The sequence below is a fragment of the Lates calcarifer genome, linkage group LG11, assembly GCF_001640805.2.
Source record: "Lates calcarifer isolate ASB-BC8 linkage group LG11, TLL_Latcal_v3, whole genome shotgun sequence".
Classification (NCBI taxonomy): Eukaryota; Metazoa; Chordata; class Actinopteri; family Centropomidae; genus Lates; species Lates calcarifer.
The window spans coordinates 3250519-3276678 of NC_066843.1; the positions used below are offsets into that span (position 1 = coordinate 3250519).

Genomic DNA, 26160 nt, shown 5'->3' on the forward strand with positions numbered 1-26160 from the left:
AAAGAGGATGAAGAGGTGTGTCTGTTTGTATTAGATTAGGTTTCACACACACACACACACTCACTCTCTCTCTCTCTCTCACACACACACACACAGATGCACACACAAACCTACACACTGCACTTACAGTCCCATCAAAGGATGCAAGCAAACACTCTAAAATGAATCACAACCACAGCAGGAGAGAATGAAGGTTAAGGATTCAGTTATTTCGTGCAGCAGCAATATTCCCACAGTCAAACTGCACAATTAGAAAACACTGATCATCATCAGAAAATAACTCTGACTCTAATTTGTGTAATAACTTTGCTTATGGCCTGAGACGCTCTTACAGAGTTGGAGATTTTACCGAGGCAGCCACGCTGCTTATTGATCCATATACCTCCAGGAATATGAGTGATCCTCCGGCGTCTAACTGGCCAGCCAATCAGAGCTCATCACGGATTCATCATCCTTATCAGGACTGTAGAAAATAAATGCAACCTGGTTCTGTGGACGGATGGTTTTCACATTGATTCACACTGTGTTACTAACATTTCTGTACTGTTAGTGCAGCCTGTACACAGGGTTTGACAGTCCACTGGTGTGATTTGAGGGAAAATGCTCAGTGACGATTTTGTTTCAAAATCCTTCACTCAAACAAAAGTACACAAGCATCAAAAAGTGAAAGTACTAATTATATATCACATTATTAGGTTCATACTGAAGCATCAGTGCATAATCTGCGTTTTCCTGCTGTAGTTTGTCAACATGAAGTCACCTAAACGATTTAATACAGCTTCCCATTTATACAGTTTGTATACAGTGGGATACACAGTAAATCTGAGGGAGGTGATTAATGGGGTAAGAAGGGAAAACAATGATCTTCTGTTCACTTTGCTCTAATCTTTACTTTATATGAAATACTGGATAATATGGCTTCATTGGGCCTCAAACTGTTATTTAAATAAAACAATCAGGGTGGTGAAGGTAAAGAAATGTGACGGATCGGAGGTAAAAAGAAAGAAGAAACGGAAACAGTCTAGCAAAGCACGTCCACTTCACTTTCCACCTCTGCTGTATTTTCAGTAAAACAAGATGAATCAGGTTGAACAGTCACACACAGCCAAAGCATTTATCCTTCTTTGCTACAGTTTGCGACTGGAAATCACACGGACTAAATTATGCATTAGGTAACAGACAGGTAGAGGTGGTACAGAGCATCAGCCGCTGCTGTTCGTCTTCTGATTTTCAACTTGATGTGCAGAGAAATATTTTGTTAGAAAGCATCCTCCCAGGATGGCAGGTTCATTTACAGGAGGCAGAATCATAAACACGACGACGTGCACGTTAGCCCGCTGGTCCTGAGTCTTGTCTGTGTGTCACAGTATCCAGGTTTCTGATCATCTGTGTGCAGGTGACTCCTCAGTGTCTCTGCCTCTCATCTCAGAAGATGAACACAGTTTGGTTTCTGGCTGTCACAACTCTGCTGCATTTACCGCTCTGCAGGATTCAGCTCCTCCATCTGACTAGCTAAAATGGAAAACAAGCATCAATCCAATTTGTTCTTTTCATTTCAGCTCGTTGATCGTCATTACATCATTTACCAGCATATTTTTTGTTTAGAGTTGATGATGCACCTGCACACACAACAGGAGGAAACCCTGTTTTTAGTCAGAGGACTGCAGGTCTCTCAAAGCCAGGATACTGCCAGTGCTGGAAAGTAACTAAGTACATTTACTCAGCTGTGCTTCAGTAATATATTGAGCTACTTAACTTGACTATTTCTGTAGTATCCTGCTTTATACTTCTCCTCCACTACATTTCAGAGGTAAATATATCCTCCTCTGAAATATAATGCATGTTCATTGCACAAAATATTATCATCATGTAATTTTAGTCTGTAATCACGTCCTTTAAGTCTCATTTTCTTTGATAAAAAAACAGAGAAAGAAAATTCCAACCAATTTTCAACATGAATCCCTTTGCTGTATTTTTCATGTTATTTGAAATGGATTTAAAACACAGTGTTCTCACTGCACTGAAGATTTTTCCACTTATTTTAAGAAAAGAACCTTTTCAGGATGTAATTATGAACAGAAATGTCTTAATGAGATTCAGGGTTTTGCAGATTTGCTGAAAATGTGCTCCACTTCAAAAGTAAAAGGGTACTTACACATTAATGCATCAGTTATAATAATCCCATAATATAACATATGTATAATACAGATTTCTGCATAATGACTTCTTTAGCTGATAATACTTGTGGAGTTTTACTTGAATAAGATTTTGAGTGGAGGAATTTCATGGTGCGTGTACATGTCACAGCTTTTATGTAACTTCTAACTTTCATATGATTTTCAGTTTTACATTAAAATCCTAACGTGGCTTTGAGCCCTTCTGTTTCTCCTGTGGTTTTATCATTACGCAGACCAAAAATTCTGTCTTGCCTCCTAAAGCTGTGATCACACTTTCCCACTCGCATACGCCCACTCACTCTGTCCATGCTGCTCTTTATCTTCCCCTGCCTATCTCTACCTTATTCTACCCTCCTCCTTCCCGCTCCCTCGCTCCATCTCTCTGTAACAGCTCTGTCATTTATCTATGCAGAAATAAGAGCCCCTCTCTCTTCCCTCTGTCTGTCTCTAGCTCTCTCTATCTCTGTCCCTCTGGCCTTTTTCTGCAGGCCAACTGCACGGGGACTAGAAGCCTTTAATGAGATCTGTGGGGAAATAACCCCCCTACACACACACACACACACACCACCACCAAACACACACACGCCAAACACACATATGCCAGCCATGTCGCCATTTAAGTCAACTTCTCTCTCCTCTCTCTACCACTCCAGCCTCCCCCTTTCTCTCTACAAAGACGAGCAAATTAATTTCTTTTAAGCATTCCTGTCATCCCCTCTCTGCCTTTACGCTCTCTCTCCACTGTCCCTGTCGTCTTTCTCTCACTATCACATGCTGCCCTCCTTCCTCTCCTCCTCCCATACTTCCCTCTCTATTATCTCCCTCCCTCTGTTCACCTTTGGGGCTCACCCCTTCATTAACATACAACCTGTACACCGCTGTAGCGAGGCATGGTGGACTCTTGTAGACTGAGGAGTTCACATATCCTAACTAGGCACTGGAATATAAGAGTGTGTGTGTGTCTGTGTTTGCGAGGTCTAATCCTGCCTCAGGGGCTGCTGCTTATACTTCAGAGTTTGCAAGAATTCAGCTCAAGTCAAACAGCAGAGAAAAACTCATTTGTTTCACGCTGCTTAATGCGCTCGGCAGGCAAACGCCGACTTGACTGCATGTGCACGAGTCTGACAATCTAATAAACCTGCAAACAAAACTGCCACGACCTCCTGCTGCGACGGGATCACATCGACAACCTGTGACTTGAGTTGTGACTGCGCACGCGGGTGAGTTAATGGACCAGCGTCTTTTTCATCAGCCACCGGTGTCAGAGGAGGGATCAGTGCAGAGCATCGAGCTCCACCACAGTAAACCCAGGAATCACACTCATCAGTGGTGGACCACGTATTCTGATATTTAAAGCACAAATATTCTGGTACAAGTTAGAGCTAGGTTTTCAACATTTTACATGATTATTAGCAGCAAAATGTGCCTAAATAATCAAGGACTCATTGTGCAGAATGGCTCCTGTCAGCGTGTTAAATTTCCATATATATTACAGGATTATTATTACTGATGCATTAACGTGTAAGCAGCATTTTAATGTTGATAGTCAAGGTGGAGCAAATTTTAATTACCTTACATACCACTGGGTGCCTTCATTTATAACAATGCAGCAAAATGTTGCATGTGACATCATAATCTGCAAAGTAACCAGTAACTACAGCTGTGAAATGAGTAAATGTAGTGGAGTAAACATATATTCCCTCTGAAATTATAAAGCAGTTTAAAATGGAAATCGTGAAGCAGAAGTATCTGTAAATCTCTAAAGCAGGTCACTACAGTAATGTAACTGAAACAGCAGCTGTACATCACTTACACCTCAACTGCAGCCTTGTTTCTGGACACCTGACCTCACCAAAATCACCAAAATAGCCGGAGGTAAAATGGGACAGGACATCAGCTTTTACAGAGCAGAGCAACTTTTTACACAGCAGCTGATCTGTCTGTGTCTCCAGCATGAATCCATCCAACTGAACCTCTCCAACTAACTGATAAAGCCCAGGTGTAGCAATGGCCAAAATCCCCTCCTGACAAACGTAGTAGACTGATACTGATAGTACACACACACACACATCTCTCGGTCTTTCTTGTCAGCACCTGATTGACAGGGAGTGGAGAGAGATCTCCCCAGGTGGCTGTTAAGAGAGCTTTAAAGCAGCCAAGGTAAATCCCACCGAGGGGAGACAGGACGCATCAACAAATGTTTTCTCTGAGCGAGAGTGACGAACGCTGACTTGTTGACAAAGGTCTGAGGGCATTACCAACTGCTGTGCCACAAAATGCACAAATGATTACATGCATCTGCTCAATATATGATCAAGTACCGGCATGAGGAACACAAAGAAAGGCTTGGACTTGATATTCAGTCCAGAGTAGCAGCCAGTCCAAGGCGTTAATCCCTTTCCTTTACGCCATCAAGTGCCTGTAATCGTGAACATATTGAGGAGATAATAGTCTCACTTTTCTGCGTTCAGCGACTCCACTTCTTCTTTGGTGCCAAAAAATCCAGAGTCACAGATATATCTTTATCTCAAGTCTTTATATATAAGTTTTCTCAGCTGCTGAACGTGGTTTCTTGTCGGGAGCAGGTGGTGGTGATGGTCGCTTGCCAAGAGCTGCAGCCATCATTGCGTTTAACAATACAAGAGGTTAGAATACGCCCTCACAACATTTCTTCTTCTCGGTGAATAAACAGCTGTTAATGCTCACATTGGCTATGCAGAAAGTTACATATAGCTCCTGTAAAGTGGAGCTGTTTTTCACAATTTTTCAAGAAAAGACCAGGTAGAGCTGGTTTTTCCTCCAGGTCTTACTGGCCTTTAAAACGACACTCTGAAGTTTATGGGAAGTTAATAACAGACCTCAGCAGAGTTAACTGACAGGTTAAGTGAATTTCTTTAAAGGTTACGGCAAAATCCTCTGTTTTTGTTACCATCCTTCTGCTGCAGCTCTGACAAGAAACACTGTCCAGACAGAGAGGGAATTTTGTAGATTTGATTATCTGAGTCAACATGAGGACTGTGTTACTTTGTCCCTCAGCACTTTGACTGAGGAGGCAGAATTACAGCGAGCAAAACATGATTCATTCATTCATGATTCATTGCTCCTCGGGACCTAATTAATGTGCCACTTTAAAAAACTGTGAACATCTCCTTTAACTACCTTTGAGAGATCCTTGCCAAAAATATTTGGTCATAAAAATTTGATTATAAGTTGCATTTAATGTTCAAAAAGAATTTAGATGAATATATCATTACCGGATTTCTAATCATTGGTATGAGCATCAAAAATATATTCACGCTCTCAGTGTCAGGTTAAAGTGCATGTGTAGCAGTCCCACTGGGAACAGGACATAAATTGCTGTAGCAAAGTGAATCAGCGTAAATAAATCTGTAATCAAACTGCATCATTTCAACACTGACTGATGAATATCCAACGTTAAGGAGCTGTATAAAAAGGCAGGATCACCAGTGTTTGTGTGTGTTTACGTGTCCTGTGTGTGACTGCACGTGGACGCTCTTTCGTCACCCGAACAACCCTCCTCCCTCAATTCATAACATTTGCATTTGCGCGCCACAGTCACTCCCTCATCTCATTACAACACAATTAACGAGCAATTAGAGTTTATTGAGGGTGAATTAGCTGACATGTAGAACCGGGAGTTACCCAACACCAGCGAGAGGAGGAGGAGGAGGAGGAGGAGGAGGAGGGAGGGGACCTGAAGAGGTCGAGGACGGGATGAGAGTGAGAGAAAGAGGGAGACACGGTAAATGTCAGAGTTATAACTCATGACCTTGGGGAGCAAGACTGGGCAGGAAGTCTGTAAGGTCACGTTTTAGCTTTAATGCTAATGTTTGTCTGAAGATATGTGAGTTTATGCAGCTAATAAAATCAGACATGTGAAGCAAAGGAGATTAAAAGGATGAAAATACTGATCTCAGCAGTCAGTGTCACCCTCATCTGTCAGCAGATCTAATGAATATGATTATACAGAACCTGTCAATCTTGAGCCCACAAATAGAGACATTGTGACAAAGCCTGTACTCGAGTAAAGGAATCTCATAAAATGCAGCATTTAACTACTTTAATGATATATAATCATCTTTACCTTTTAATTTGCACAGTCTTTTCCTCTCATAATAAAACCTAAATGAGAAAGGTGAGTCTGTCCTTCCATGGAAACAGCTCATTTTCCTCCAACTCTGAATTTCTTCCTTGATTTTGACAAATGTTATAAACTGAGTTGATGTGATGAGGAGGAGGAAACACAGCGCTGAGTGTCCTGCACTGGAGTTTGATTTTTATTCCAATTAATCTTGAGCACAGTTGTTACAGTTCAGGATTTCAGGACCCAAATGCAGACACACACACACACACACACACACACACACACACACACACACACACACACACCGTTTAATAACAAAAAGAGCAGGCTTACGAGCAGATGAGTGAGATGATGAACGCTGGGAAAACTCACAGGAACAAAACCGATAATGAGGAGCAGGTGGGAGATCAGGGCTGCCATCGAATAATCAAAAAGATCTCCTTTCCTAACCACTTCTCCTTGATCTTGATGGAAAACATCATGAGGTCAAACAAAGACGTGAAGGAGAACTGAAGGACTTAGGAAAAGAGAACTGCAGCACTGAAGCTCCTTTCCTTTAACACTTAGAGAACGGGACAGGAAGCAAAACCACAACAGACACAACAAGGAAAGTAATTTCAAAATAAAACAGGAAGTCCAGCACCTCACTTCTGAGTTTCATATGGATTTTTATTCTCTCTCTGTAAATTCTGTCTCCTGGGATTTGTTCTCCTTGCAAGGATCAAAGTTAGACTGATAAAGTGAATAAGAACAGTTTTTAGATGGTGTGAACATGGTCTGATTTTAAGATACAGGAAATCAATATGAAGTACAGCTTAAAAAGTCAATGTCATTCAGCAACAGAACCCTTCCTGTCTGCTTCACTCCATCCATCTAACTCTGTCATCCTCTTTATCACTTCTCAGCTGCCTTCTGTTTGCTTTGATCAACTTCTATCTCTGTCTACCTTCATTTACCTGCATCTCTTTTTTATTTCTGTCTTTCATCTACACCTGTCACCTTCTTCTATCTCTTTCTGCACTCATCAGTCATCTCTCTGCTCACTGTTTTATGCCACTATCAAGCAATTTCTGAGGTTTTAACCCCAAGAGCTCCGAGCGAGCGCTCTCCTCTTTTTACAATTAAACTTTGATGCCGATTTGTTAGAATAAATAGGGAGCGGTGAATTATTTATGGTTGGATTTAAAAACACTGAATCAGGGCACACACACACACACACACACACATAGACACACTGCTGAAAACACCCATGCACAGATCAATAATAAATCACACGGCAGCAAGAGGGAGGAAGAAGCGTTGAGCGAGGCATTTATAGAGCACTGGGATGGTAAATGTAAAATATGGACATGCATACACACAGGCAGTCACAAATACATTTATTTCATTTGTAGTTTTATTCCTGCTGATGATTTATAAAGCCGACACATCGCAGAGGCCTCGATGGCTTAATAAAGGGAGAAAAGAGGACAGACAGCTGATGTCTGAGGCCGTCTGTTTGTCAAACACAAAGGCAGTCTGGTTTTAGCTTTAATCTGGCAATAAGCAGAGATTCACACTTTTTTCTTCTATTTTTTTCCCTCTCCTGCTTAAAAAAAAAACACTTGGATGTAGCCTCAGTCTCATGTAGCCCTGATTCTCTGCTCTGCATAATTCAATTATCAGTACAATTGAGTTACTACTCATTATTCCCTTTAACAGATCGCTCATCAGAAAAACACAAAGGAGAGAAAAAAAGAGAGAAACTACCGCTGCCTGGGCGTCTGGCAAATGCCTTTATTTTTTAAGTGTGGGAGAGCAGCTACTGTACATGGAGGCAGCGGCATCTCCAGCCTGTGAAGCCAATTTGGACACGCTCCTGATGGAAGCGTTTGCACTGATGTGATGTAAGACCACATCTGGGGAGCGGAGAGAGCGATGGCGGCTCGGTCTGTCGTGATTCTGGACAGGCCCCTCTTAAAAGCAGTCACACTGAAAAGGGCTTTTTGTGGCATGCTTTATCGCACCATTTAAAAGCTCTTTTGCAACATTAAGCCAGAGGCAGCGCTTCCCCCTGTGTTACCCTCCTCTCTTCACTTCAACTTCCCTCTCCCTCTCTGGATCCTTTCTTGCTTGGAGTGTTTTTTGAAATCAAACGCTCGCCTCGTATATTCTCATCGTGATTGCTCTTGTATGCAATTTGGCTCCGTCTCTCTCCCTCCCTCTCCCTCTCCCTCTCTCTCTCTTTCTCTCAGGAGCTGGGTCACCTTGAAACTCTCGCTCACCCTCTCAGATCAGTCACTTTGCTGACGAGTATTTGCGCTCCTCTCAGTTTTCCGCCGCTGATGCAGAGAAGAAGAGAGAGAGAGAGAATCTGATCGACGTAATGTGCCCAATCCTCATTAGATTTGCAGTGTTTCCGGAGCACAGCACTTTGCAGCTTTTCACTGAACTGACCACACACAGCTGTCATACACTCATGGACAAATTATGAGACGATGGATGGCCCCCGGGGCACAGACGCCGAACACGGCTCCCTCCTACCTAACATCACTCTTCAAAGTCCTGGGGCTCACACTATATTGTGTCAGCGCGGTGGCATAAATGTTCTACAGAAAACCTGCGGGGACAAACACTTCTTTTGAAGGTGTCTCTTGTTGTGACATCTTTTAAGTGAAAGTTAAAGCTTTTCCTTCAGTGTTTCAGATGAACTTCTGACTCAGGCTTTTTGCTCTCTAACAGGAAATACACCCTCCCACTCACAAGGTCACAAAAATGCTCTGAGAGCGCAGGAACACAGTGTATGTTAAAGCCATTGTGTGAAGTGATTTTACTCACTTTCTTGGTGATAGTTGGATGAGCTTAGCTTAGCACAAAGACTGGAACAAAGGGAAACAGCTGGTCTTGCTTTGATGATCAGCTAAGATGCAGACGAGCACATAAAACAAACCAGATATAACTTGGACAGAGTCAGGCTAGCTGTTTCCCTCTGCTAAGCTAAGCTAACCAGCTGCTGACTTTGGCCTTACAGTATTCCTGTCTAAAGTGGATTTACCAAGATAATTAACTGATGCACGTTTTGATGCAGGCGTGTAAAGTTCCCTGCTTTATTCTTTATGGTGAAATTAATAAATACAACTGATCAGATCTAAGGTGTTCGGACTAACGGGACGGCAGCGTGAGATCCAGACCCTGTGTATTTGTGAACTGTTGTCAGATTCTGTGGGCGTGTGCAGAGACAGCACTGACCGTTTGCTTTATGTCTGGGATCCCAATGCGAAACACCATCATGGCGATGTGGGCGTCCTCAGATGGCGCCGAGCTGGCGCTGCGCTCCTTCAGCCTCCTCTGCTGCTGCTGCTGTATCTGATTGGCTGGCTGTTGGTGTGTGGGTCCGGGGTTGGATGAGTAGGGGTTAGCGGTGTGTCCAGGGTTCCCCGGACGCATCTGTCTGTCCCCGCCGGGTCGTCCGGCCAGTTTACCCGACTGCCTGTGTCCTTCACCTCTGCCCCCCCTCGACAGGCCTCCTCTCCGGACCTCCTCCACCATCTCCTCCTCGTCGTCTTCCTCCTCCCCCTCCAGCTCGCCGTTCTCCTCCTCCTCCCCGTCCTCATCGCGCTCGTCCTCCTCCATTTCCTCCTCCTCTTCCTCCTCCTCCTCCTCCTCGTCCTCTGCCCCTGGATAGAGGTGTCGGCTGTTTCCCAGCATCCTTTGTTGCTCCTCGTCGCTGGACAGGGGGCTGAACGGCATCGTCATGGCGACAGAGAGGGGGGCACCAGTGTCAACACCATCATTCCCAGAGAGACACTGTATGGAGAAGAGGAAGGAGAAGACACGATCAGAACAGAGAGAGAGAGAGAAACCACAGAAGAAGAAGTTAGTAGCAGAGTTTCTAACTCTGGTCTCTATGGGAACAGACGGCTTCGGCTCCAGACATGCAGCACTTCTAACCCTCGCTGCATGATGACATATACTATTCACACCTCATGCATAAAGGAATCCACTTGTGCTGTTAATTTTCAGCTTCCAGACTCTCGCCAGACATTCAGACTTCCTGCCTGCAGACGACTGAACCCTCACACACATGAACCGTATCAGCATTTGACTCGACGAATAACACTACGACTGCATTGTACTATACTGGAACGTGCTTCTCAGGAAATCACTCCTGTGACATGTATGTTCCATCCAACTCAGATCCAGTTTGTTCGTGAAGTTTGCATGATTATTCAGAGTCTCCAGAGGATGAATGAATCCTCCTGAGCTTTAACGGCACAAACATCAGGCAAAAATAACACTTTTTACACAAGAGATATCAAAATCTATTGGGCAAGAGCTACACTGAGCACATTCATGCTCCCCTGAATATATACTCTTCCAATTTTAGTCACTGTCTGAGCGACATCTTCAGCCAGTTCATGCTCCCTGAGGGATAAACCTTTGACTTTAGTGACTCCATAACCATTCTAGCAGCTCTGTCAGGACGACTTTAACATCATAAACCAACAGCGCACTGTTTGTTGTGTGCATCGCTTTTATATTGTCAGTTATAATACACAAAGCAGCCTCCAGGCACCACTACCAAGACCTTGTTCTGCTAAAGCTGCAAAGACCTGATATTCAATCAATACCCTTGAACCATTTAAATATAACAGTGTGTCATTCTGAACTAACTCTCGTTTTCTAAAAATAAAATAAAAATAAAAATCAATGAAATACACATTATGAGTTGACTTTGTTAGTGTGGTTTCTTAAGGCAGGACGAAATTAAACGTCAGCTTTTACTAATTCCGTCCCTTGAGGCTTGAGTGAAAAAGCCAACAACATCTTCTGTCAGCTAATCTCTCAGCCTGACCATACGCAGCAGATTGTTTATCACTACACGTCTGCAATATAGACACTCTCAATGGACAACAGCTCTTCACATGATAAACTGTGCACTCTTTTGCTCTTGCCATCACCCCTGAGAGACCCGAGAGAAGCCACTTCAGAGCATCAGTGATGCAGCGTTGTATTCAAGTACAAGCTGAGCAAGATAACAGATCTGTCCCTGGTGGCTCCTGGTTGGCTTTTGTGCGCTGTTTCAGGATTTTCAGCACCACTACATTCTGGACAGCACCGCACAGAATAAAACAAACAGCAAGAGGGACGACACTCAAATACACAGGAGAGCTGTTATATAGACTGACTTTCAAGACCCAAGAGGAACACATGATACAAGCAAGGTCAAAATTGGCTTCTTGTAGAGAAACAAATCAAGTTTACTTTTCAGATTTTACATTCAGATCTGAAGATCTGTTGCACCACTGATCTGAAAACGTAGCAAAAACAAAACTGAACAAAACTGAACTTCAGATGACAGTTTCACGTTTTAACATTCATCTCGAAAAAAACAAATCAGTATCAAGTTGCTGTTTGTTTTCGTTTCACTTCGAATGAATATCAAGTGCAGAATAATGAGGCGACTTTAAATTGTAAATGTACTCAGTGGTGGTGTGTGTGTGTGTGTGTGTGTCGAGGCAGCTGGGAGACATGAGGGAATCAGAGCCGTGTTGTGAGGGAAAAAAAAATGTGTCAGACATATAATATCAAGGTTTTCCTCATGGGACGCTGTGCGAGAGCTAAAACTACCAGCTGTCCAGCACGACAAGAAAAGAGAAGGGAGAATAAAAAATGAAGAAGTGCCACAAGAAAATGAGAAAGGGAAGGGAAGGTAGGGTGCACAACAAGACCTAGCATGTGGCAAAGACTTTTTTAGCACGGGGTTTAGGCTGGTATTGATCCTTAAAATCTTATTCTTTTTGAAAAATAAAAACATGGCAGTAAGGGGAGACTATTACACCTTTGCTACCTTTGGAGGTAACACCTAAAATAAATGAAACTGCTTTACAGAAAATTGGAAATTCTTGTGCAATCTTCACTCTGTCCAACAAACCTCACTTTGAAACCTGAATCTGAGGCTAAGTCACTGGTTAAACGGGTCATTTTTTCTTCTTTTTGGACATTATCTCTCTTCTCCTTCAATTTCTCCTCACTTCTCACACACAAACATGAAAACACTGAGTGCAGGGCTGCTTGTAACAAACACTGCCTCTCTCTCTCTCTCTCTGGCAGGGTTTCTGCTTTCCAACTTTTTGAAAGCCTATTAGCAGACAAACTTCTGTTCACAGCCATGAAGAAAGACGGAGATGGCAGACGAGTGTGCAGCAAACTGTAGAGGTTTAACAGGCACGACATCCAGACTGCATCGCCCACTAATGTCGACAAGAAGCTCAGACTTTTATCACTTGATACCCAGTGACAAATGGTAAATTTATACTTTGTATTTCATCATTATTTCTGCAGAAATCTGTAAGCAGCATTTTAAATATCCATCTCTCTACTTCATGAATTCTTGGTCGGATAAATCCACATCCACACGTCTTATTTTATGATCTAATCCTGTGTTTCAGATAAATGTAGCAGAGCAAACACTGCAGTACGTCAGGTATAAAGTTGCATAAAATGAAAGTACCTAAAAATATACTTAATCACAGCACTTGAGTGAATGTAAACATGGATGAGAATTAACCGTGCTCTCGCTGGAAAGTCGCTTCCGTTACTGCATCTTTAAAGCTTCGGAAAAGGTTAAAAAGCCTCCATCGAATGTAAATGAAAATTAATGAGGCCTCTTATATAAAGCTGTTTCTGACGATTTAGAGGAGTGCTGGAGGAATGAAAGAAAACCAATGGAATTAGAGCAGGCCTGTGAGACTAAACACAGAGACAGGGGAGATGACAGGGGAGGGGAAGGAGGCTGGAAACCAAATTGTTGGAGGGGATTGATGAATAAAAGAGACAAGGGCACAGAGAGAAAGGAGGGGAAGGGAGAGAGCGGTGAGGTTGTCAGAGAGCTGACCAACCACAGAGAGGTACCTGCAGAAGATATGATAATGCATGGAAGTGAACAATCCATATTTTTACATAGTGCTGAGTAATCAAAGATAGGGGAAGCTACAGAGGAAGAAGAGGGAGGAGGACATAAGGGGGAGGCAGCAAGGTAAGAGAGGTGTGATTAGAGAGAGAAGACGTGTGAAAGAGTAAACTGACAGAGGGAATAAAACAAGACTGCCATGCTAATGGCTGTGCTACTTTGGCAAAGTGGTTCTGGGAACTAAAACCTAAAACATCTGAAGGTCAGTTCATTTTGCACACAAGGTCTGTGTGACGTAAATTTTGTTATCTGACAACGTCTGCAAAGGTCAGACCAAAACACTGGAAACTGGACATTTATCTCCTGTGCTGTCCACGAGTCCTGTTCTAGCTTATTGGCTGTAATCACAAAATACTGGACAAATTATTGCAGCTCATCTTGAAGAGGACACTAAATTTCATACCAATCCATCAAGACGTTTCACTACAAGCCACAAAATCAGAGGATCATCTGAGTGCCACAGATGGTGTGATTCATCCTTTGGGGATCATGAAAGTTTGCACCAAATTTCATAGCAATTCATCAAATAGTTGTTGGGAAATTTCAGTCCTGGACCAAAGTGGAGAACCAGTCCATGGCTAGAAAGCATGACTAAGAGGAGAGAGTGCAAAGAAAATGACACACATGGATGGGAAGGACAGAAGAAGAGTGAGAGAACAGAGAGGTGAGAATCAAAAGAAAAACTGTGATGGAACAAGGAAACAAAGAGTGACTGTGGAAGAAGAGTGAGGACCTCACAGGGCTGGATGTTTGAGAGCAGAGAGGATGAAGGTGAGGTTGACCTGTGATACCACTGCCAACACTTTTCGGTTGAAGTTGCCAAAAACAAGCTAATACTGATATGCATTGTATTTGGATTTTGGCCTTTTTCCCCGCATTATCTTGCCAAAAAACTGGCTTGGAAAAACAGATTTTTTTTAGCAGAATTTCATTCCTGTCATGTTGAAAAAGGCTCTGAAACAGCACTTAGAGGCTCATGGGACACAAAAACGCTCCAGTGAAAGCCATAATGAAATTTATTTTACGGTGAGGAGCTCCTTAAAGCAGGCAGAGGCAGGTTTTACTGACACCTTGAAGCTGCTGAGAAAAATCCACCCACACCACACAGAGATCATCAGCCTCCTTCCGAAATAATAACCTGAAAGTGGATGGCGTGACGGATCTGTTTGTTACGCGTTCTCGTTTTTTTGTTTTTTTTCTTTAAAGGCTGATATTAACCAGATATTGGCTGATCCTGAGGGACGGAGCAGAGAAAATGAAGGTAGAGTTAAAAGGCTGAATCCAAACTTTTGAGAGAATCACTCATCGTCAATTAAGCTGGAACAGGTCAGGACAGAGGGAAAATTATGAGAGAGAAAGTGATAATCAGTTCCCGAGAGAAAAGTTATGACTCACACATAAAAGACCTTCATAATGAACGCTGTGTGTGTGTGTGTGTGTGAGAGCTTATGTGTGTCTATCAGTGGAGATGAAGAGGGCGATGGAGTGATTAGATATTGCCTAACGCCAACAAGTGATAATCATCTCCTCTGCTTCATATCTCACTGTCATAAATCTTTATCGCTCACCATTCTCCTTGGAGAGTTGCTTCAGTTTCAGGTCATATCATTAACACTTTCAGTCTGCGCGACAGCTTACAGCCATATTAACCCTGCTAACCCTCACCTCATCCAGCAATCAGAGATGTTGAAGAAAGAACACCGAGTCGACTCCGATTGATTTTCAAATTAAAAACGTAGCAGGTGCACAAAAGAACAAAGTGCAGAGATTTTGTACAGATAACATTAAAGAGGATGGTGTTACAACTCGTTAATGCGATCTTCTTCTGTGATATTCTGCACATTATGTTCTGATGCTGGGTTATAAATAAAAATGGCTGCACTGCCTTCTGTTCTGTTAAGACGGTGTGTATGTAATTTCAGTGTACAGTATATAAAGACAGGAAGAAGCCCACACACGGCCCATCGCTTCAGCTAGACCTTCATCAGGTAGACCCTGCAGACAAACAGCACTACGCACATGAAGGTTATGGGCTTTCACCCAGGAAAAGAAGCCGCCAATCAGTGGACGGCAGCAACACCTCCCGGTATGAATACAAATTAAGGTCAATGAGCTCCTTAAATACAAAAACAAACATGATAGTGAGCTCCTACAAGAGCCCTCGAGGGACGTTAGATGAGAACATTTTTGTTCCAGCTCAGTCCCATATTACACCAGGGAGCCTGTAGACTTTTAAAGGTAGGAAAAGTCAAAATGGATCTCAGTTGTTTAAAAACTGTGGTTTTTAACGGGTTATGTGCTGGACTGTTTCCTGGCTGGAGCAGTGACTTAGTGGAGTTTTTTATCTGCACTTATTTGGACTTACTACTTTCTAATTCTTTGGTTGTTTTAACTGGTTTTTGTAGTGTGTGTTGAGACACTGTTCTGTGATGCTGGTAGATGGATTTTGTTGAGTTCTGTTCCCATCTGTTTCCAGTCTTTATGCTAAGCTAAGCTAAGCTGACCAGCTACTCGAGAGTGGTATAAATCTTCTCATCTAACCCTGAAACTGAATAAAATTAATTCCTTTAAATGCTGCCATTTAATTATTGAACTTGATTAGATCAATAATAAATAATAAGCTGAATTATGGAGGGTGAATCTTTCAGTTTAACATGCATGTGAAGCTTTACAGACTAGTGAGTTAACGGGCATTAGGAGATGGCAAACTTCATTTATTTTACTGCTGGCAGTGTTGCGTTTGATTGCGTGCCCCTGCCTTGGCACATCTACTGTGGATTCATTTGTACGCTTGCAAACATCTGACAGCTTTCATGTTTATCTGCTCTGTCGGCAGTGTCACTTTAAATAGTGTTTGTGGTTCAGTCTCAGATTTAAGACACAGCAGTGTGTTGTACACACAGGCTATGTCACTCCTGCTTTTCATGATGTGTTTATTTGCAGCTGTATTGTGTATTTCTATATGTTAAATATTGGTTCTAATTGTGAGTCCATGTTAAAGATTATATGAAAAACTGATCATTATGTCACCACCACAACTGATGAATGAATCAGAGCTGGAAATATCTCAGACGGACATCACTTCATTTATATTTGGTCGGCCATCTGCAGGAGTGAGACAAAGAAAAAAAAAAACAGACCCAGATGGGGAAGACACATCATTTGAGTCGAGCATTAAGCATGGTTGTATTGTAATCATATGAAGGGAAATGTGAATTCCAGCTGTAAATGTACCCAATAGGCACTCAAGCTCAAATTAAGAAATGAAACAGGTGGCTGGCGGATCAGGTAGTTGTACACTTGTCAAAAGTGAAATGTTAAGATATTCATGGATGGGGAGCAAGTGAGATGAGCCATTTAACATCTGTTTTAAAAGACGCAAAGCTCCCAGGAAGAAGTGGCTTGTTTAGCAAATCTGTGTTTTGGCAAGGGAGAGGTGGATTTGATCTCCGTTTGTTGACTCAAGACACAGTTGCCAGGTGTAAACGTAATCCAAATAAATCCTGTCTCACACTACTGGCGACAGAAGACGACAGGCAGAGGCAAATGGGGTTATGAGGCAGCATTTCTGCTCCTACTTGAGGGGTTTTTATGTGACAGAAGTGAGAGGGAAAATGAGGTAACTTTGCTGGGTGACTTGCTGGAGTCTTGACCTGGTTCTGCTGAGCTTCGATCTATCGGTGCGTCTGTGTGATGCCAGTACGGTGACATTTAACCTCCCTCCTCCCTCTTTTTATCTCTCCTAAACACACATGTATCTTCATGTGCTCGCTCCCTCTCTCTCTCTCACTCTCTCTCTCTGGTTCACCCTCTCTTTTATGTAGGACATAGCGTGTATATAGATAGATATTTTCAGTGTCTTGGTCCCCAGGAAATTTCACTGGGAAACTTCCAAAGAACAGATCGCCCCACTTTCCTGCCACTAAACTGGAACGGCCAATTTCCCTCCCTCCTTGTTTGACATCTACACACAAAATGGCACTCTGATGCGCACAAATGGACACAAATCTCCTGTACAGCCTGTTTGTGACTTACACACACATCCGTCGCCACGATCCCCTGTGAAGCTGCAGATACAGATGAATAAAGGCTAATAATGTGTGTAAACTCTGACCCTGTGGTCAATTGAGCACACGTGTAATCATCCTCCAGCGCCAAAGCGTCCACGTGGGAGCCGTACGTCACAGAAAATGTCAATCCACACCGCGAGGACCCGTGGGGAGCTCGAGCGAAGGAGAATGAAGCCGCATGTTCTACGCACGATCTGATGTAACCGTCCCTTGTGCTGTTAAACTAGGGTGAGCGCCGGTGGAGGAACCTGGTTTGAGTTTGGGAGGAAAGGGCGGGGTGTGTGTGCCACAGCATCACTGGTGTTCTCAGGATGGAAATTTTGCAGAATTAGGCCCAGGACACCTCTGAAAAGAACGCCAGCACATTTGGTGTCCCAGAATCTCCCTCCTGCACTCACTCGTCTCATCATAGCGTCACAGAGCATGCCAACAGGGAGGCTGAAGTGGGTTCAGAACTGCTCGTCGGATGGTCGGATACCCTCAGAAACACCCTCCCCCCCTACACACACACACTCCTTTCTGACAGCAGATAAAGGGGGGTCTGCGTCCAACCATTTCTGACATCCACACCCACTTCTCTGGACTTGATTGGCCAGCTGTGCAGAGGTGAGAGAGAAGATAGTTTTCTTTAATCATTTGTTAGTTAATTTGTGGCACTTTTGCACAAGAGTTTCGGTTTCTAAACAACATTACACCTCGATGACGGCTGGATTTTCACTCCACCTTCCACTGTGACTTTTCAGAACAACTAGCAAACACATCTTGATTTCCAAAGTGCTCGGACAGAACATCTTGTGAACTACATTCTGGCCTGAACTCTTCTTACAGCCACGTTAGCCAAGCAGCTCTGTGAAAATGCAGTTAAGACACAGTGGTGCTTTAAAGCTAAATGCTACACGATGTTTAACACGTTCACCATGGTAAACAAAACCCTGAAGCTGATGGGAATCTCATTTCATTTTGCCAGTACTTTGGTCATAAACCAAAGCATTAAAAGCACTGTATGTTTGACCTGATAAAGGCACTAGATGAAAACTCTGTGGACCATCAAAGTCATTAGGATTCATCCTCTTGGCACCATGAATGTCTGAGATATTTCAGTCTGGATCAAAGTCGTGCATCATCTTTCCCACCCCCCGGAGCCAGACTGCTGACATGGTTAAAAACCATAATGCATCTTAAACCACTGGTCTTTCTACTTTCAAACAAACTGCTCTGAAAATATACACTTTCTTTAACCCATCTCGTAAAATAAACGGCCAAAACACTCCAACTGCAAAACAGAAGCCAAGACATTCATGCTTACAGGAAATCAAAAACCTTTCACGCCGACAATAAGCCCAAAGACATCAATCCAATTCCGCCTCTCTGATTTTTGAGCATCAAAAGAAACAACACTGTAGTACAGCAAGAGGATTTGGAGACATGTTGGGGAAAAGCAATAAAACAAACCCCCGGAGGGCTCCCTATATATAGACAACAGTGGTTTATAGTGAAGACGTGAGTGGGTGCCTGAAACTACATAAAGACAAAAATGAGCGTGTGAGCTCTTCCTGAGGGGGAAGAGTGACCTCGTAGCCTAATTCCCTGTGGTTCAGAATGGTGTTCACCTCAGGCTACCAAACGTTGCCTCCAAAAACAGCGGCTTTTAAGGTGTTTTCTGGTCAAAATCATGATTTCCTGACTTCAAAGCTCAATTTAATAAATGGTAGCTGGAAGCAGAGCCAGCCAAATCAGAGAAAAATATACTCAGCAGCCTAATTTATAAAGATTTCTCTTTCTGTCTTCTGCCTTACAGCGTCCTACTCTGTTCTCTATAGGTCACCTGCAAAATTAATTTGTATACAAATATTATTACAAGGTTGCTGATGTCCCCTGAGCCACATGTTCAATCATTTGCTGAACTATTGATCAAACGGAGGCTGAGTTGTTTACAAGGACTTGTCAGATCTTGACAGCTAATAAATGTCAGACAGAAAGCAATGCCTGTTTGAGTGAGCAACAGCTCTTATTCTGGAGAGTTATATTCGTGGCAGCGATAGCACAACATACAGAACAAGTAAAAATGTCACTGCATTGATTCAGTCAGGAATGAGGCATGTTACTCATCACAATCCTGAAGAATGGTGATTCAGACACAGCAGTGCGTCTTTGCTGCATGTTCCTGAGATCATTTGTTAGGTTCCCTGAGCGTCTTCTGACTCTAAACCTTCTTCTTGAGTTTATACAGAGCAGCTGGTGCACTGTCTTTGTCTGTTGAGTCACGGCTGCCTCTGCTTCTGTTTATTCCAAACGAGCTGAAATGGAAACACTTCACTTCCTGTTTCCGACAGATTTTTTAAACAGAAGACCAATCTGATCGTTTGCATGTGAAACATTTGGCAGTAGGTCGAATCGCTGTTATGTATGTACATGAAAGTGTCAGAGGTTGTGACTTGTGCAGGAAATTTTAGCATGTGATCCACATCTTGGGTGCAAATGTTGATATTCAAATGAACAGAAAACACTGGTGCACATTCGTTGGTGGTGAGAGCTGATGCAAAACTGATGTCTGACAACACATTCAGACAAAGACTGTACATTTATGATTACAAATACACACACTCTTTGGTATTCTATATATTTTTTAGATGAATCAATGACTCAAGGTCCATCAGACATCCTCAGATGTCTTGTTTAGTATCATCAACAGTCCAGAACCAAAAGATATTCAATTAATTATCACAAGAAATAAAGCAAAGCAGCAAATCCTAATAAATGAGAAGCAGAAATTAGAATGTTAAGTGAAAGATTGAAACAGTTGTTGATCAGTCTTCTGACGATCGACTACGTGATTAATTGGCTAATCATTTCAGCTCCTCTTTATAACAGAGCTGTCTTGTACAAGCAGAAACAGTATTTTCTCTGCGTGTATCTGTGGGAGCACGGTGTTTGTTAAAGCATCTCTTTTCTCCACAGAGGAGATGAAGACAGTCAATCAGCTGGGGAGCCAGAGAGCTGAGATCACATTCAAATAGCCTGCTAATTAATTAGCTTTATTCGTCATCGGCACTAAATCTCTGCGGGGCTGCACAGAATCAGTGCTTGCTCTCTGCTAGCAGCTATACAGTATATGCTGCCTGTTTCAAGGAGCTGAGTAATATCCTAAATCACACAGACTCATCTCTCGTCTGGCTGAAGAGCTGAAGTGGTGGCTTGGCTCAGAGTGGCAGGACCCACTTGCTGCTATCTAGGGCCGTGCTGAGGGCCAAGCTGGGGCTATTAGTTGGCAACGCACAGGGAGCTCATGAATAAATGAACCACAATGGGAGTTGCTGTAGGGGAGGAGACCGCCTGAACATACGAGGGGCTGTGAAATATTAAAGGTGGATGCTGCTCCACGGCTGCGGGCGCCAAATCGGAGCCTGACCATGTGGCAACCTCCGGGTCGTCCCTTTTTGTTTTCGACAGGCCAACAGAGAGCGAATCGCCCGTCCAGCTTCACACGTCTCTCAATGTCGGTCACATTCGCAAGAGCCTGCTGGATTTCTGTTTTGCCTCTCTCTTCAGAACAACGTCCTTTGAAGCCCTGTCAGAAAGTGCCAGCCGTCAGCAGAGTGAGTGCAGCGATGGAAGTTCTGATCTCGACCCGCTGGGAGTTGACCAAAGCTGGGGTTGTGCAAGCTCTGACAAGACTGAAAAAGCCGGGGTTTTTATACGTTGGTTAAAATTAAACACCTTCAACGAGGAGACTGGGCCAGAGCTGTGATACACACTCACTTATACACACTCGAAATGAGGTAGAGACGAGCAGAGGGACAAAAGCTGGACAAAGCTGTCACGGTTTTGAAAAGCCTTGTCTGACCGGGTGTAGAGTTTTTAGCTCCCTGTGGTGCAGCAGAGGCTGCATCAGCACTTCTTCCAGGACGGTCTGTGGTTTCACGTTTCAAGCCTTTAGAATGGAAAATCTATTTCCTCAGACAGATACAGCATCCCAAATAAGACACATCATTTAAACACATCTCTCACCCGCTCTATGTGCAGGTCCTTCCACACTGACTCACAAAATGCAGGTTAATCATCAACACTGGCTCAGAATAACGACTGTACGTCAGCTGAGAATTGTCATAACACATGAACATGACAATCAAATGTTACTGCAATCTTCACAGATAAAGGACATTCAACTTTCTACTTATAACTCACTATATTCTAGAAGTGAATAATGTAACTTTTACACTCTGCAGCTATAGATCCAGGTTACTTTGCAGTATGAGTTTTCAGGCAAAACCTGTGACCCACTTCTTAAATATAATGCATTCATCAGTGCACAAAATCTCTTCTCTGACCATTTTTGACTGCAACTGAATCCTTCGAGTCTTATTTTCTTTTAACTGAATATTCCAGCCTATTTCCTGTGTGAATCCCTTTGTCTCAAGTATTATATTATTATTATTTTTCATAATTCAAGTGCCTCGGTCTTTCTTCTTTCAGGCTTCAGACGCTCCTTTTACAGAGCACCTGAGAACAAACTGATTTAAAATAAAAACTGGCTGGATACAGACCTCTCCCTGCACTGACTGACTTGTTTAATACACAGACATGTCTTCATCAGGCTGGGGAACTACGGTCTTAATGTACAACATGATAAAAGGGACTATTCTCTGCATATTGAGTACTTCTGCTTTTGATTCTTCAGGTATATTTAGCTGATAATACTTCTCTACATCTACAGATTTCAACTATAGAAGTATATTTAGATTTTCTACTTTGAATACTTCTACAGCTGCTCCTCTGTCACATTCAAATCAGTTGAGTTTTAAGCTGATGTGTCTTTGTCACTAATGTGTCACTGGGCATTTCTGCTTGTTGCTGCTGCCGCTGCATGATAACACCGTCCTTTGTTTCCCCAACATCCCTGCTGTCTTGTTCAAACACAGGTTCACCTCCTTGTCCTTCACTTGAACAATCCACTGGGACTCGGCCGCTTTTGATGTGCGACTCTCGTCTGCGTGTTTCTTGTTATCTCGCTCGAAGAAAAGTGACAGATAAGTAACAAAAGAAGATGAGGAGCCGGACGACTGCGAGCCACAGATTCAATCAGACTTCATAAACTCCAACTACGTCAGGGGGAAAGCCATCACATGTTAGCTGTTTTAATCTGAGCTATGTAGGCCAATCAATATGGCTCCACATCAAACGGATCCTATGGGCTGTATCTCCCTTCCCCTCTATCCATGCGTTCATCCTTCCATTTCAAGCTTGTGTCTACTCATTCTCAGCCTGTAGCTTGAGCTGACAATCTCAATCAGCACCACTCGTCTGCAGAAATCATTGGAGGACGTTTGTTGTATTGCACGCACGTTTATGCCCGCTGTAGGAGTGAGGATGTGAGTGTGTCTGTGAACAGGTAACCATCAGATCCCCTGCTCTGTCAGCCAGTCTCACATCCAGCTCTGCATACCGCGGAGAAACTCACGCTGTCTGATGTCCAGGGAGAGTTGGCAGGATGCACTGTATCTCATATATCACCTCCCATTCACGCTGCCACAGCCCCCTTCCACTGTTACTATAAATACCGCCAGCTGTGCTTCCATTATTAATGCACCAAGACGCCCAAACCTTCCTTGGCCCGAACATCGCCGATTCATCATCTCCCATAAACTTTAAAACACCCACCACCGCTGCCTACTTCTGGTGCAAACCGACACACATAAACAAGGAGATAAGGTGCACACAGACACACACCAACACACACTTCTGTCCACGAGAAGTTCATTGGTGGAGGAGGAGGCGAGCAGAGAGGGAGAATCAGCATGAAAACCAAAAATAACGCATTGCATTTTGATGACAGATCAGTTACAGTTTGAAAAAGACTGTAATGTAATATGGAAGCAGAGGGCAGCGGCTCAGTGGGGGTGAACTGAATTAAACTTCTTTCTTGCTTAGACACTAACAAATTGAGGTACAATACTGTTGTTTAAAGAGGTTGCAGAGAGAGAGAAAGGAAATAATGAACTGTTTTGCTAATCTCAAAGCTAATCACTGCGTTGGAAAGTGTAGAGGCAAAAGTTAAATCAGCCTAAATGCATTTTTGCATCAGCTGCAGCTGTTTCGCCGACAGGGTTCCACTCTGACGAAAACAAGGCGATGAAGCTCGACACCTTTCAATCACAAGCAGCAAACCTGACACCAGTTGGAGTTTTCACAAAGCGCCGAGTAACACGTAGTGACAGCGGCGTCAGCACAAGTCTCGCAAACACCACAAAGGTCCAGGACCGGACTGACAGGCTCGCTGACATGTATTTAAACATACGGACGTCTTTAACTGCTGATGGAAACATCATTAAATAATCCAGACACTGAACATTAATTATGTGATATGCAGCAATCTGTGCTGCCAAACAGGATCACCTGCTAACCAGAAACGATTTCACTTCAACATATGGCACAATGCCTCTTACAGCTTACACAGATCTTACACATTTCAGCGTTTGGCTGAATCAAATAAGCCTCTCACAGATAAAAGAACTTGAAACACTCGCTGTGGTCGGATACTCTTTGAACACACAGCTCACGATCGTATCGGGCTGTAACGCCGCACTCAAGGCTTATGGGAATAACTGTGAGAGCAAATTTAGGATTTCCAGCAAACAACATGGAAGTGTTTGTGTGTTTGAGGTTAAAACGAGAATCAGATGTGAGTTTTTTTTCTGCTCCAACTGTATGATCCTTCGCAGGTTAAAAAACAAAACAAAGGCTGATGCACTTAAAATCATTCAGTGTGTTTTTAGAAGTGAAAACAGCATCTAATCACTGACTCACTCCTTGAATTTGCAAGTCGTATTTACCACCTGAAAGCAGAAACAAGCAGTGCTTTCAAGCAAGAAGTTCATGTCTGCTGTCTTTCCCACAGGACCTGAATGCAGCATTAGATCCTGCGGCTGATGCTTATGCTGCTGCCTTCAATGCACAAACACACACACACACACACAAATACCCCACCCTACACTCTGATCATCATCCCAGGCCAGCACTGCTCCACCGCCACCATGCATCTGCTGCTGCTGCTAAAAATAGCAACCCCACTTTGATGATGCAGCGGTGAATGTTGGGAGAACTCAGCCCCCCCTCCCCTCCGCCCCCCCTCTGCCTCTCAATGGCGCAATTAGCCCTAATAAACTGAGTGTATTCATGATGCATGGAGAAGTCTGGCCAAAGCCCTCCACTCCTCCACCCCTCCACTATCCTCCTCTCTAATTACCATGAATGGAGTCTTTGCAATCGGGACAGATGTGATGTGTTTGTGAAGGGAGAGGGAGCAACATAGCTCGACAGAGAAATGATAGAGATACAGTGTGTGAGTGTGAGTGTGTGTGAGTGTGTTTGTGATGGGGAGAACAGGGGGGTATCCCCCTGGGAACCAAAGCCAGGATAGGAACAGTTTCCACATATGCACAAACAGTGATACACACAACCAGAGCATCGTCTGAACATTCAGAGTAAGAGGTTTGTTCTACCACTCCAGTCCAGGCTCCAATATCTCTACAACAACTAGATTAATATGAAGAGATTCGTGGTCACTGGATGGTTGATAGCTGAGACATTTCACAGTAAAATACCTTAAACTACTGGGTGGATTACCAGTAAATGTGCCACATATATTCAAGATCTCTTAACCCTTAACAGGTACCATCATCAGCTCAAAATATCAACAAACAAATCTCAACAAATACCCCTTCAAATGACATTCCCATCAGCACTTTTTGTGTAGTGGTACACATTGCATTGTTGTCGAGAGCATGTCAGCATGCTATGTTAGCACCTTGCTTTTTTTAACACAAATACTTGCAATGATCCTCTTAAGTTTGGTTATTGAAAAATGTAGGACCAATATAAAGTAGGATAATGCCCAAAAATGCATAAAAGTTTGCAGCTAATAAGACATTTGTTTGCTGCAATGTCTATTAGCATACATGCTTCTAAATACAGTAGATATATGTACTGTATATTTGTGTTGAGACAGTATTAAACCATCATTTGTTTCAGTTGTAAAGAGCAGAAAAATGGCCACTACTGCTGAACAGGCAACAGGACTATCAGCAAAAACCAGCACATCAATGAGCTGCTGCCTCCATCAGAGATAAAAACTGGGCTTTAAAAGTGATGGCTGGTTTCTACCCTGTCTAACACAAAAACTCTGAAGCAACACTTACGTCTAATCGTCACCTCCTTTCTGATCAAAGGAGAGGTGTTTCATGGCAGACAAGCTGCATCACACCAGGTAGAGAAAAATGTACTGTTGGTAATGATGGCGCCTCTGTCTCCCAAACACCCAAACACCCTGACAGCCTATTAACACCAGACAGAACCATTACTCTGGTATGATGAAACAGACACAGACGGTGAAATGATTAATAGAGAGTGAGACAGAGTGACTTGCTGAGAGATAGGTGGACAGAGGGAAACGACAGAGGAAAAGGAATAAGGAGAAACAAGAGAGGACAACGCTGAAGTAGGACAGAGCGCAGGGGAGGCCTGTCTGTCCCAGATCAGTCGTTTACCGCCGGCAAGAGAAGGAGAAGGAATGAGTGAGACAGGAAAAAAAGAGAGGAAGGAGTAAGAGAGTAAACGAGATGGCTAAATCTGGAGTTATGAACTACATCCCCCCCTGAGCAGCGTGGCAAATATTGAAAAAGTTTAGCTCCACTCCCTGCATTTGGGCAAATAAACCAGGAGTGAGACTGAAAATAATACGGAGGCAAAACCTCAGAGAAAATAAGGCTCTGACAAAGTGTCAGCACAGCAGCAGCTGAACAGAGGGATAATCAGCCCAAAAGACACAGCATTTACCCCCTTTGTCTCCTTCCCACACCC

The 26160-nt window shown here is 43.2% G+C and overlaps 1 protein-coding gene across 1 annotated transcript in view; it reads right to left on the bottom strand.

Annotated features, from left to right (window-relative positions):
* shank1 (SH3 and multiple ankyrin repeat domains 1) overlaps positions 1 to 26160 on the bottom strand; it is a 73958-nt gene that overhangs the window by 40871 nt on the left and 6927 nt on the right. Inside the window, 1 exon segment of the mRNA XM_051074003.1 lies at positions 9511 to 10068. Coding sequence (XP_050929960.1) covers positions 9511 to 10068 — 558 coding nt within the window.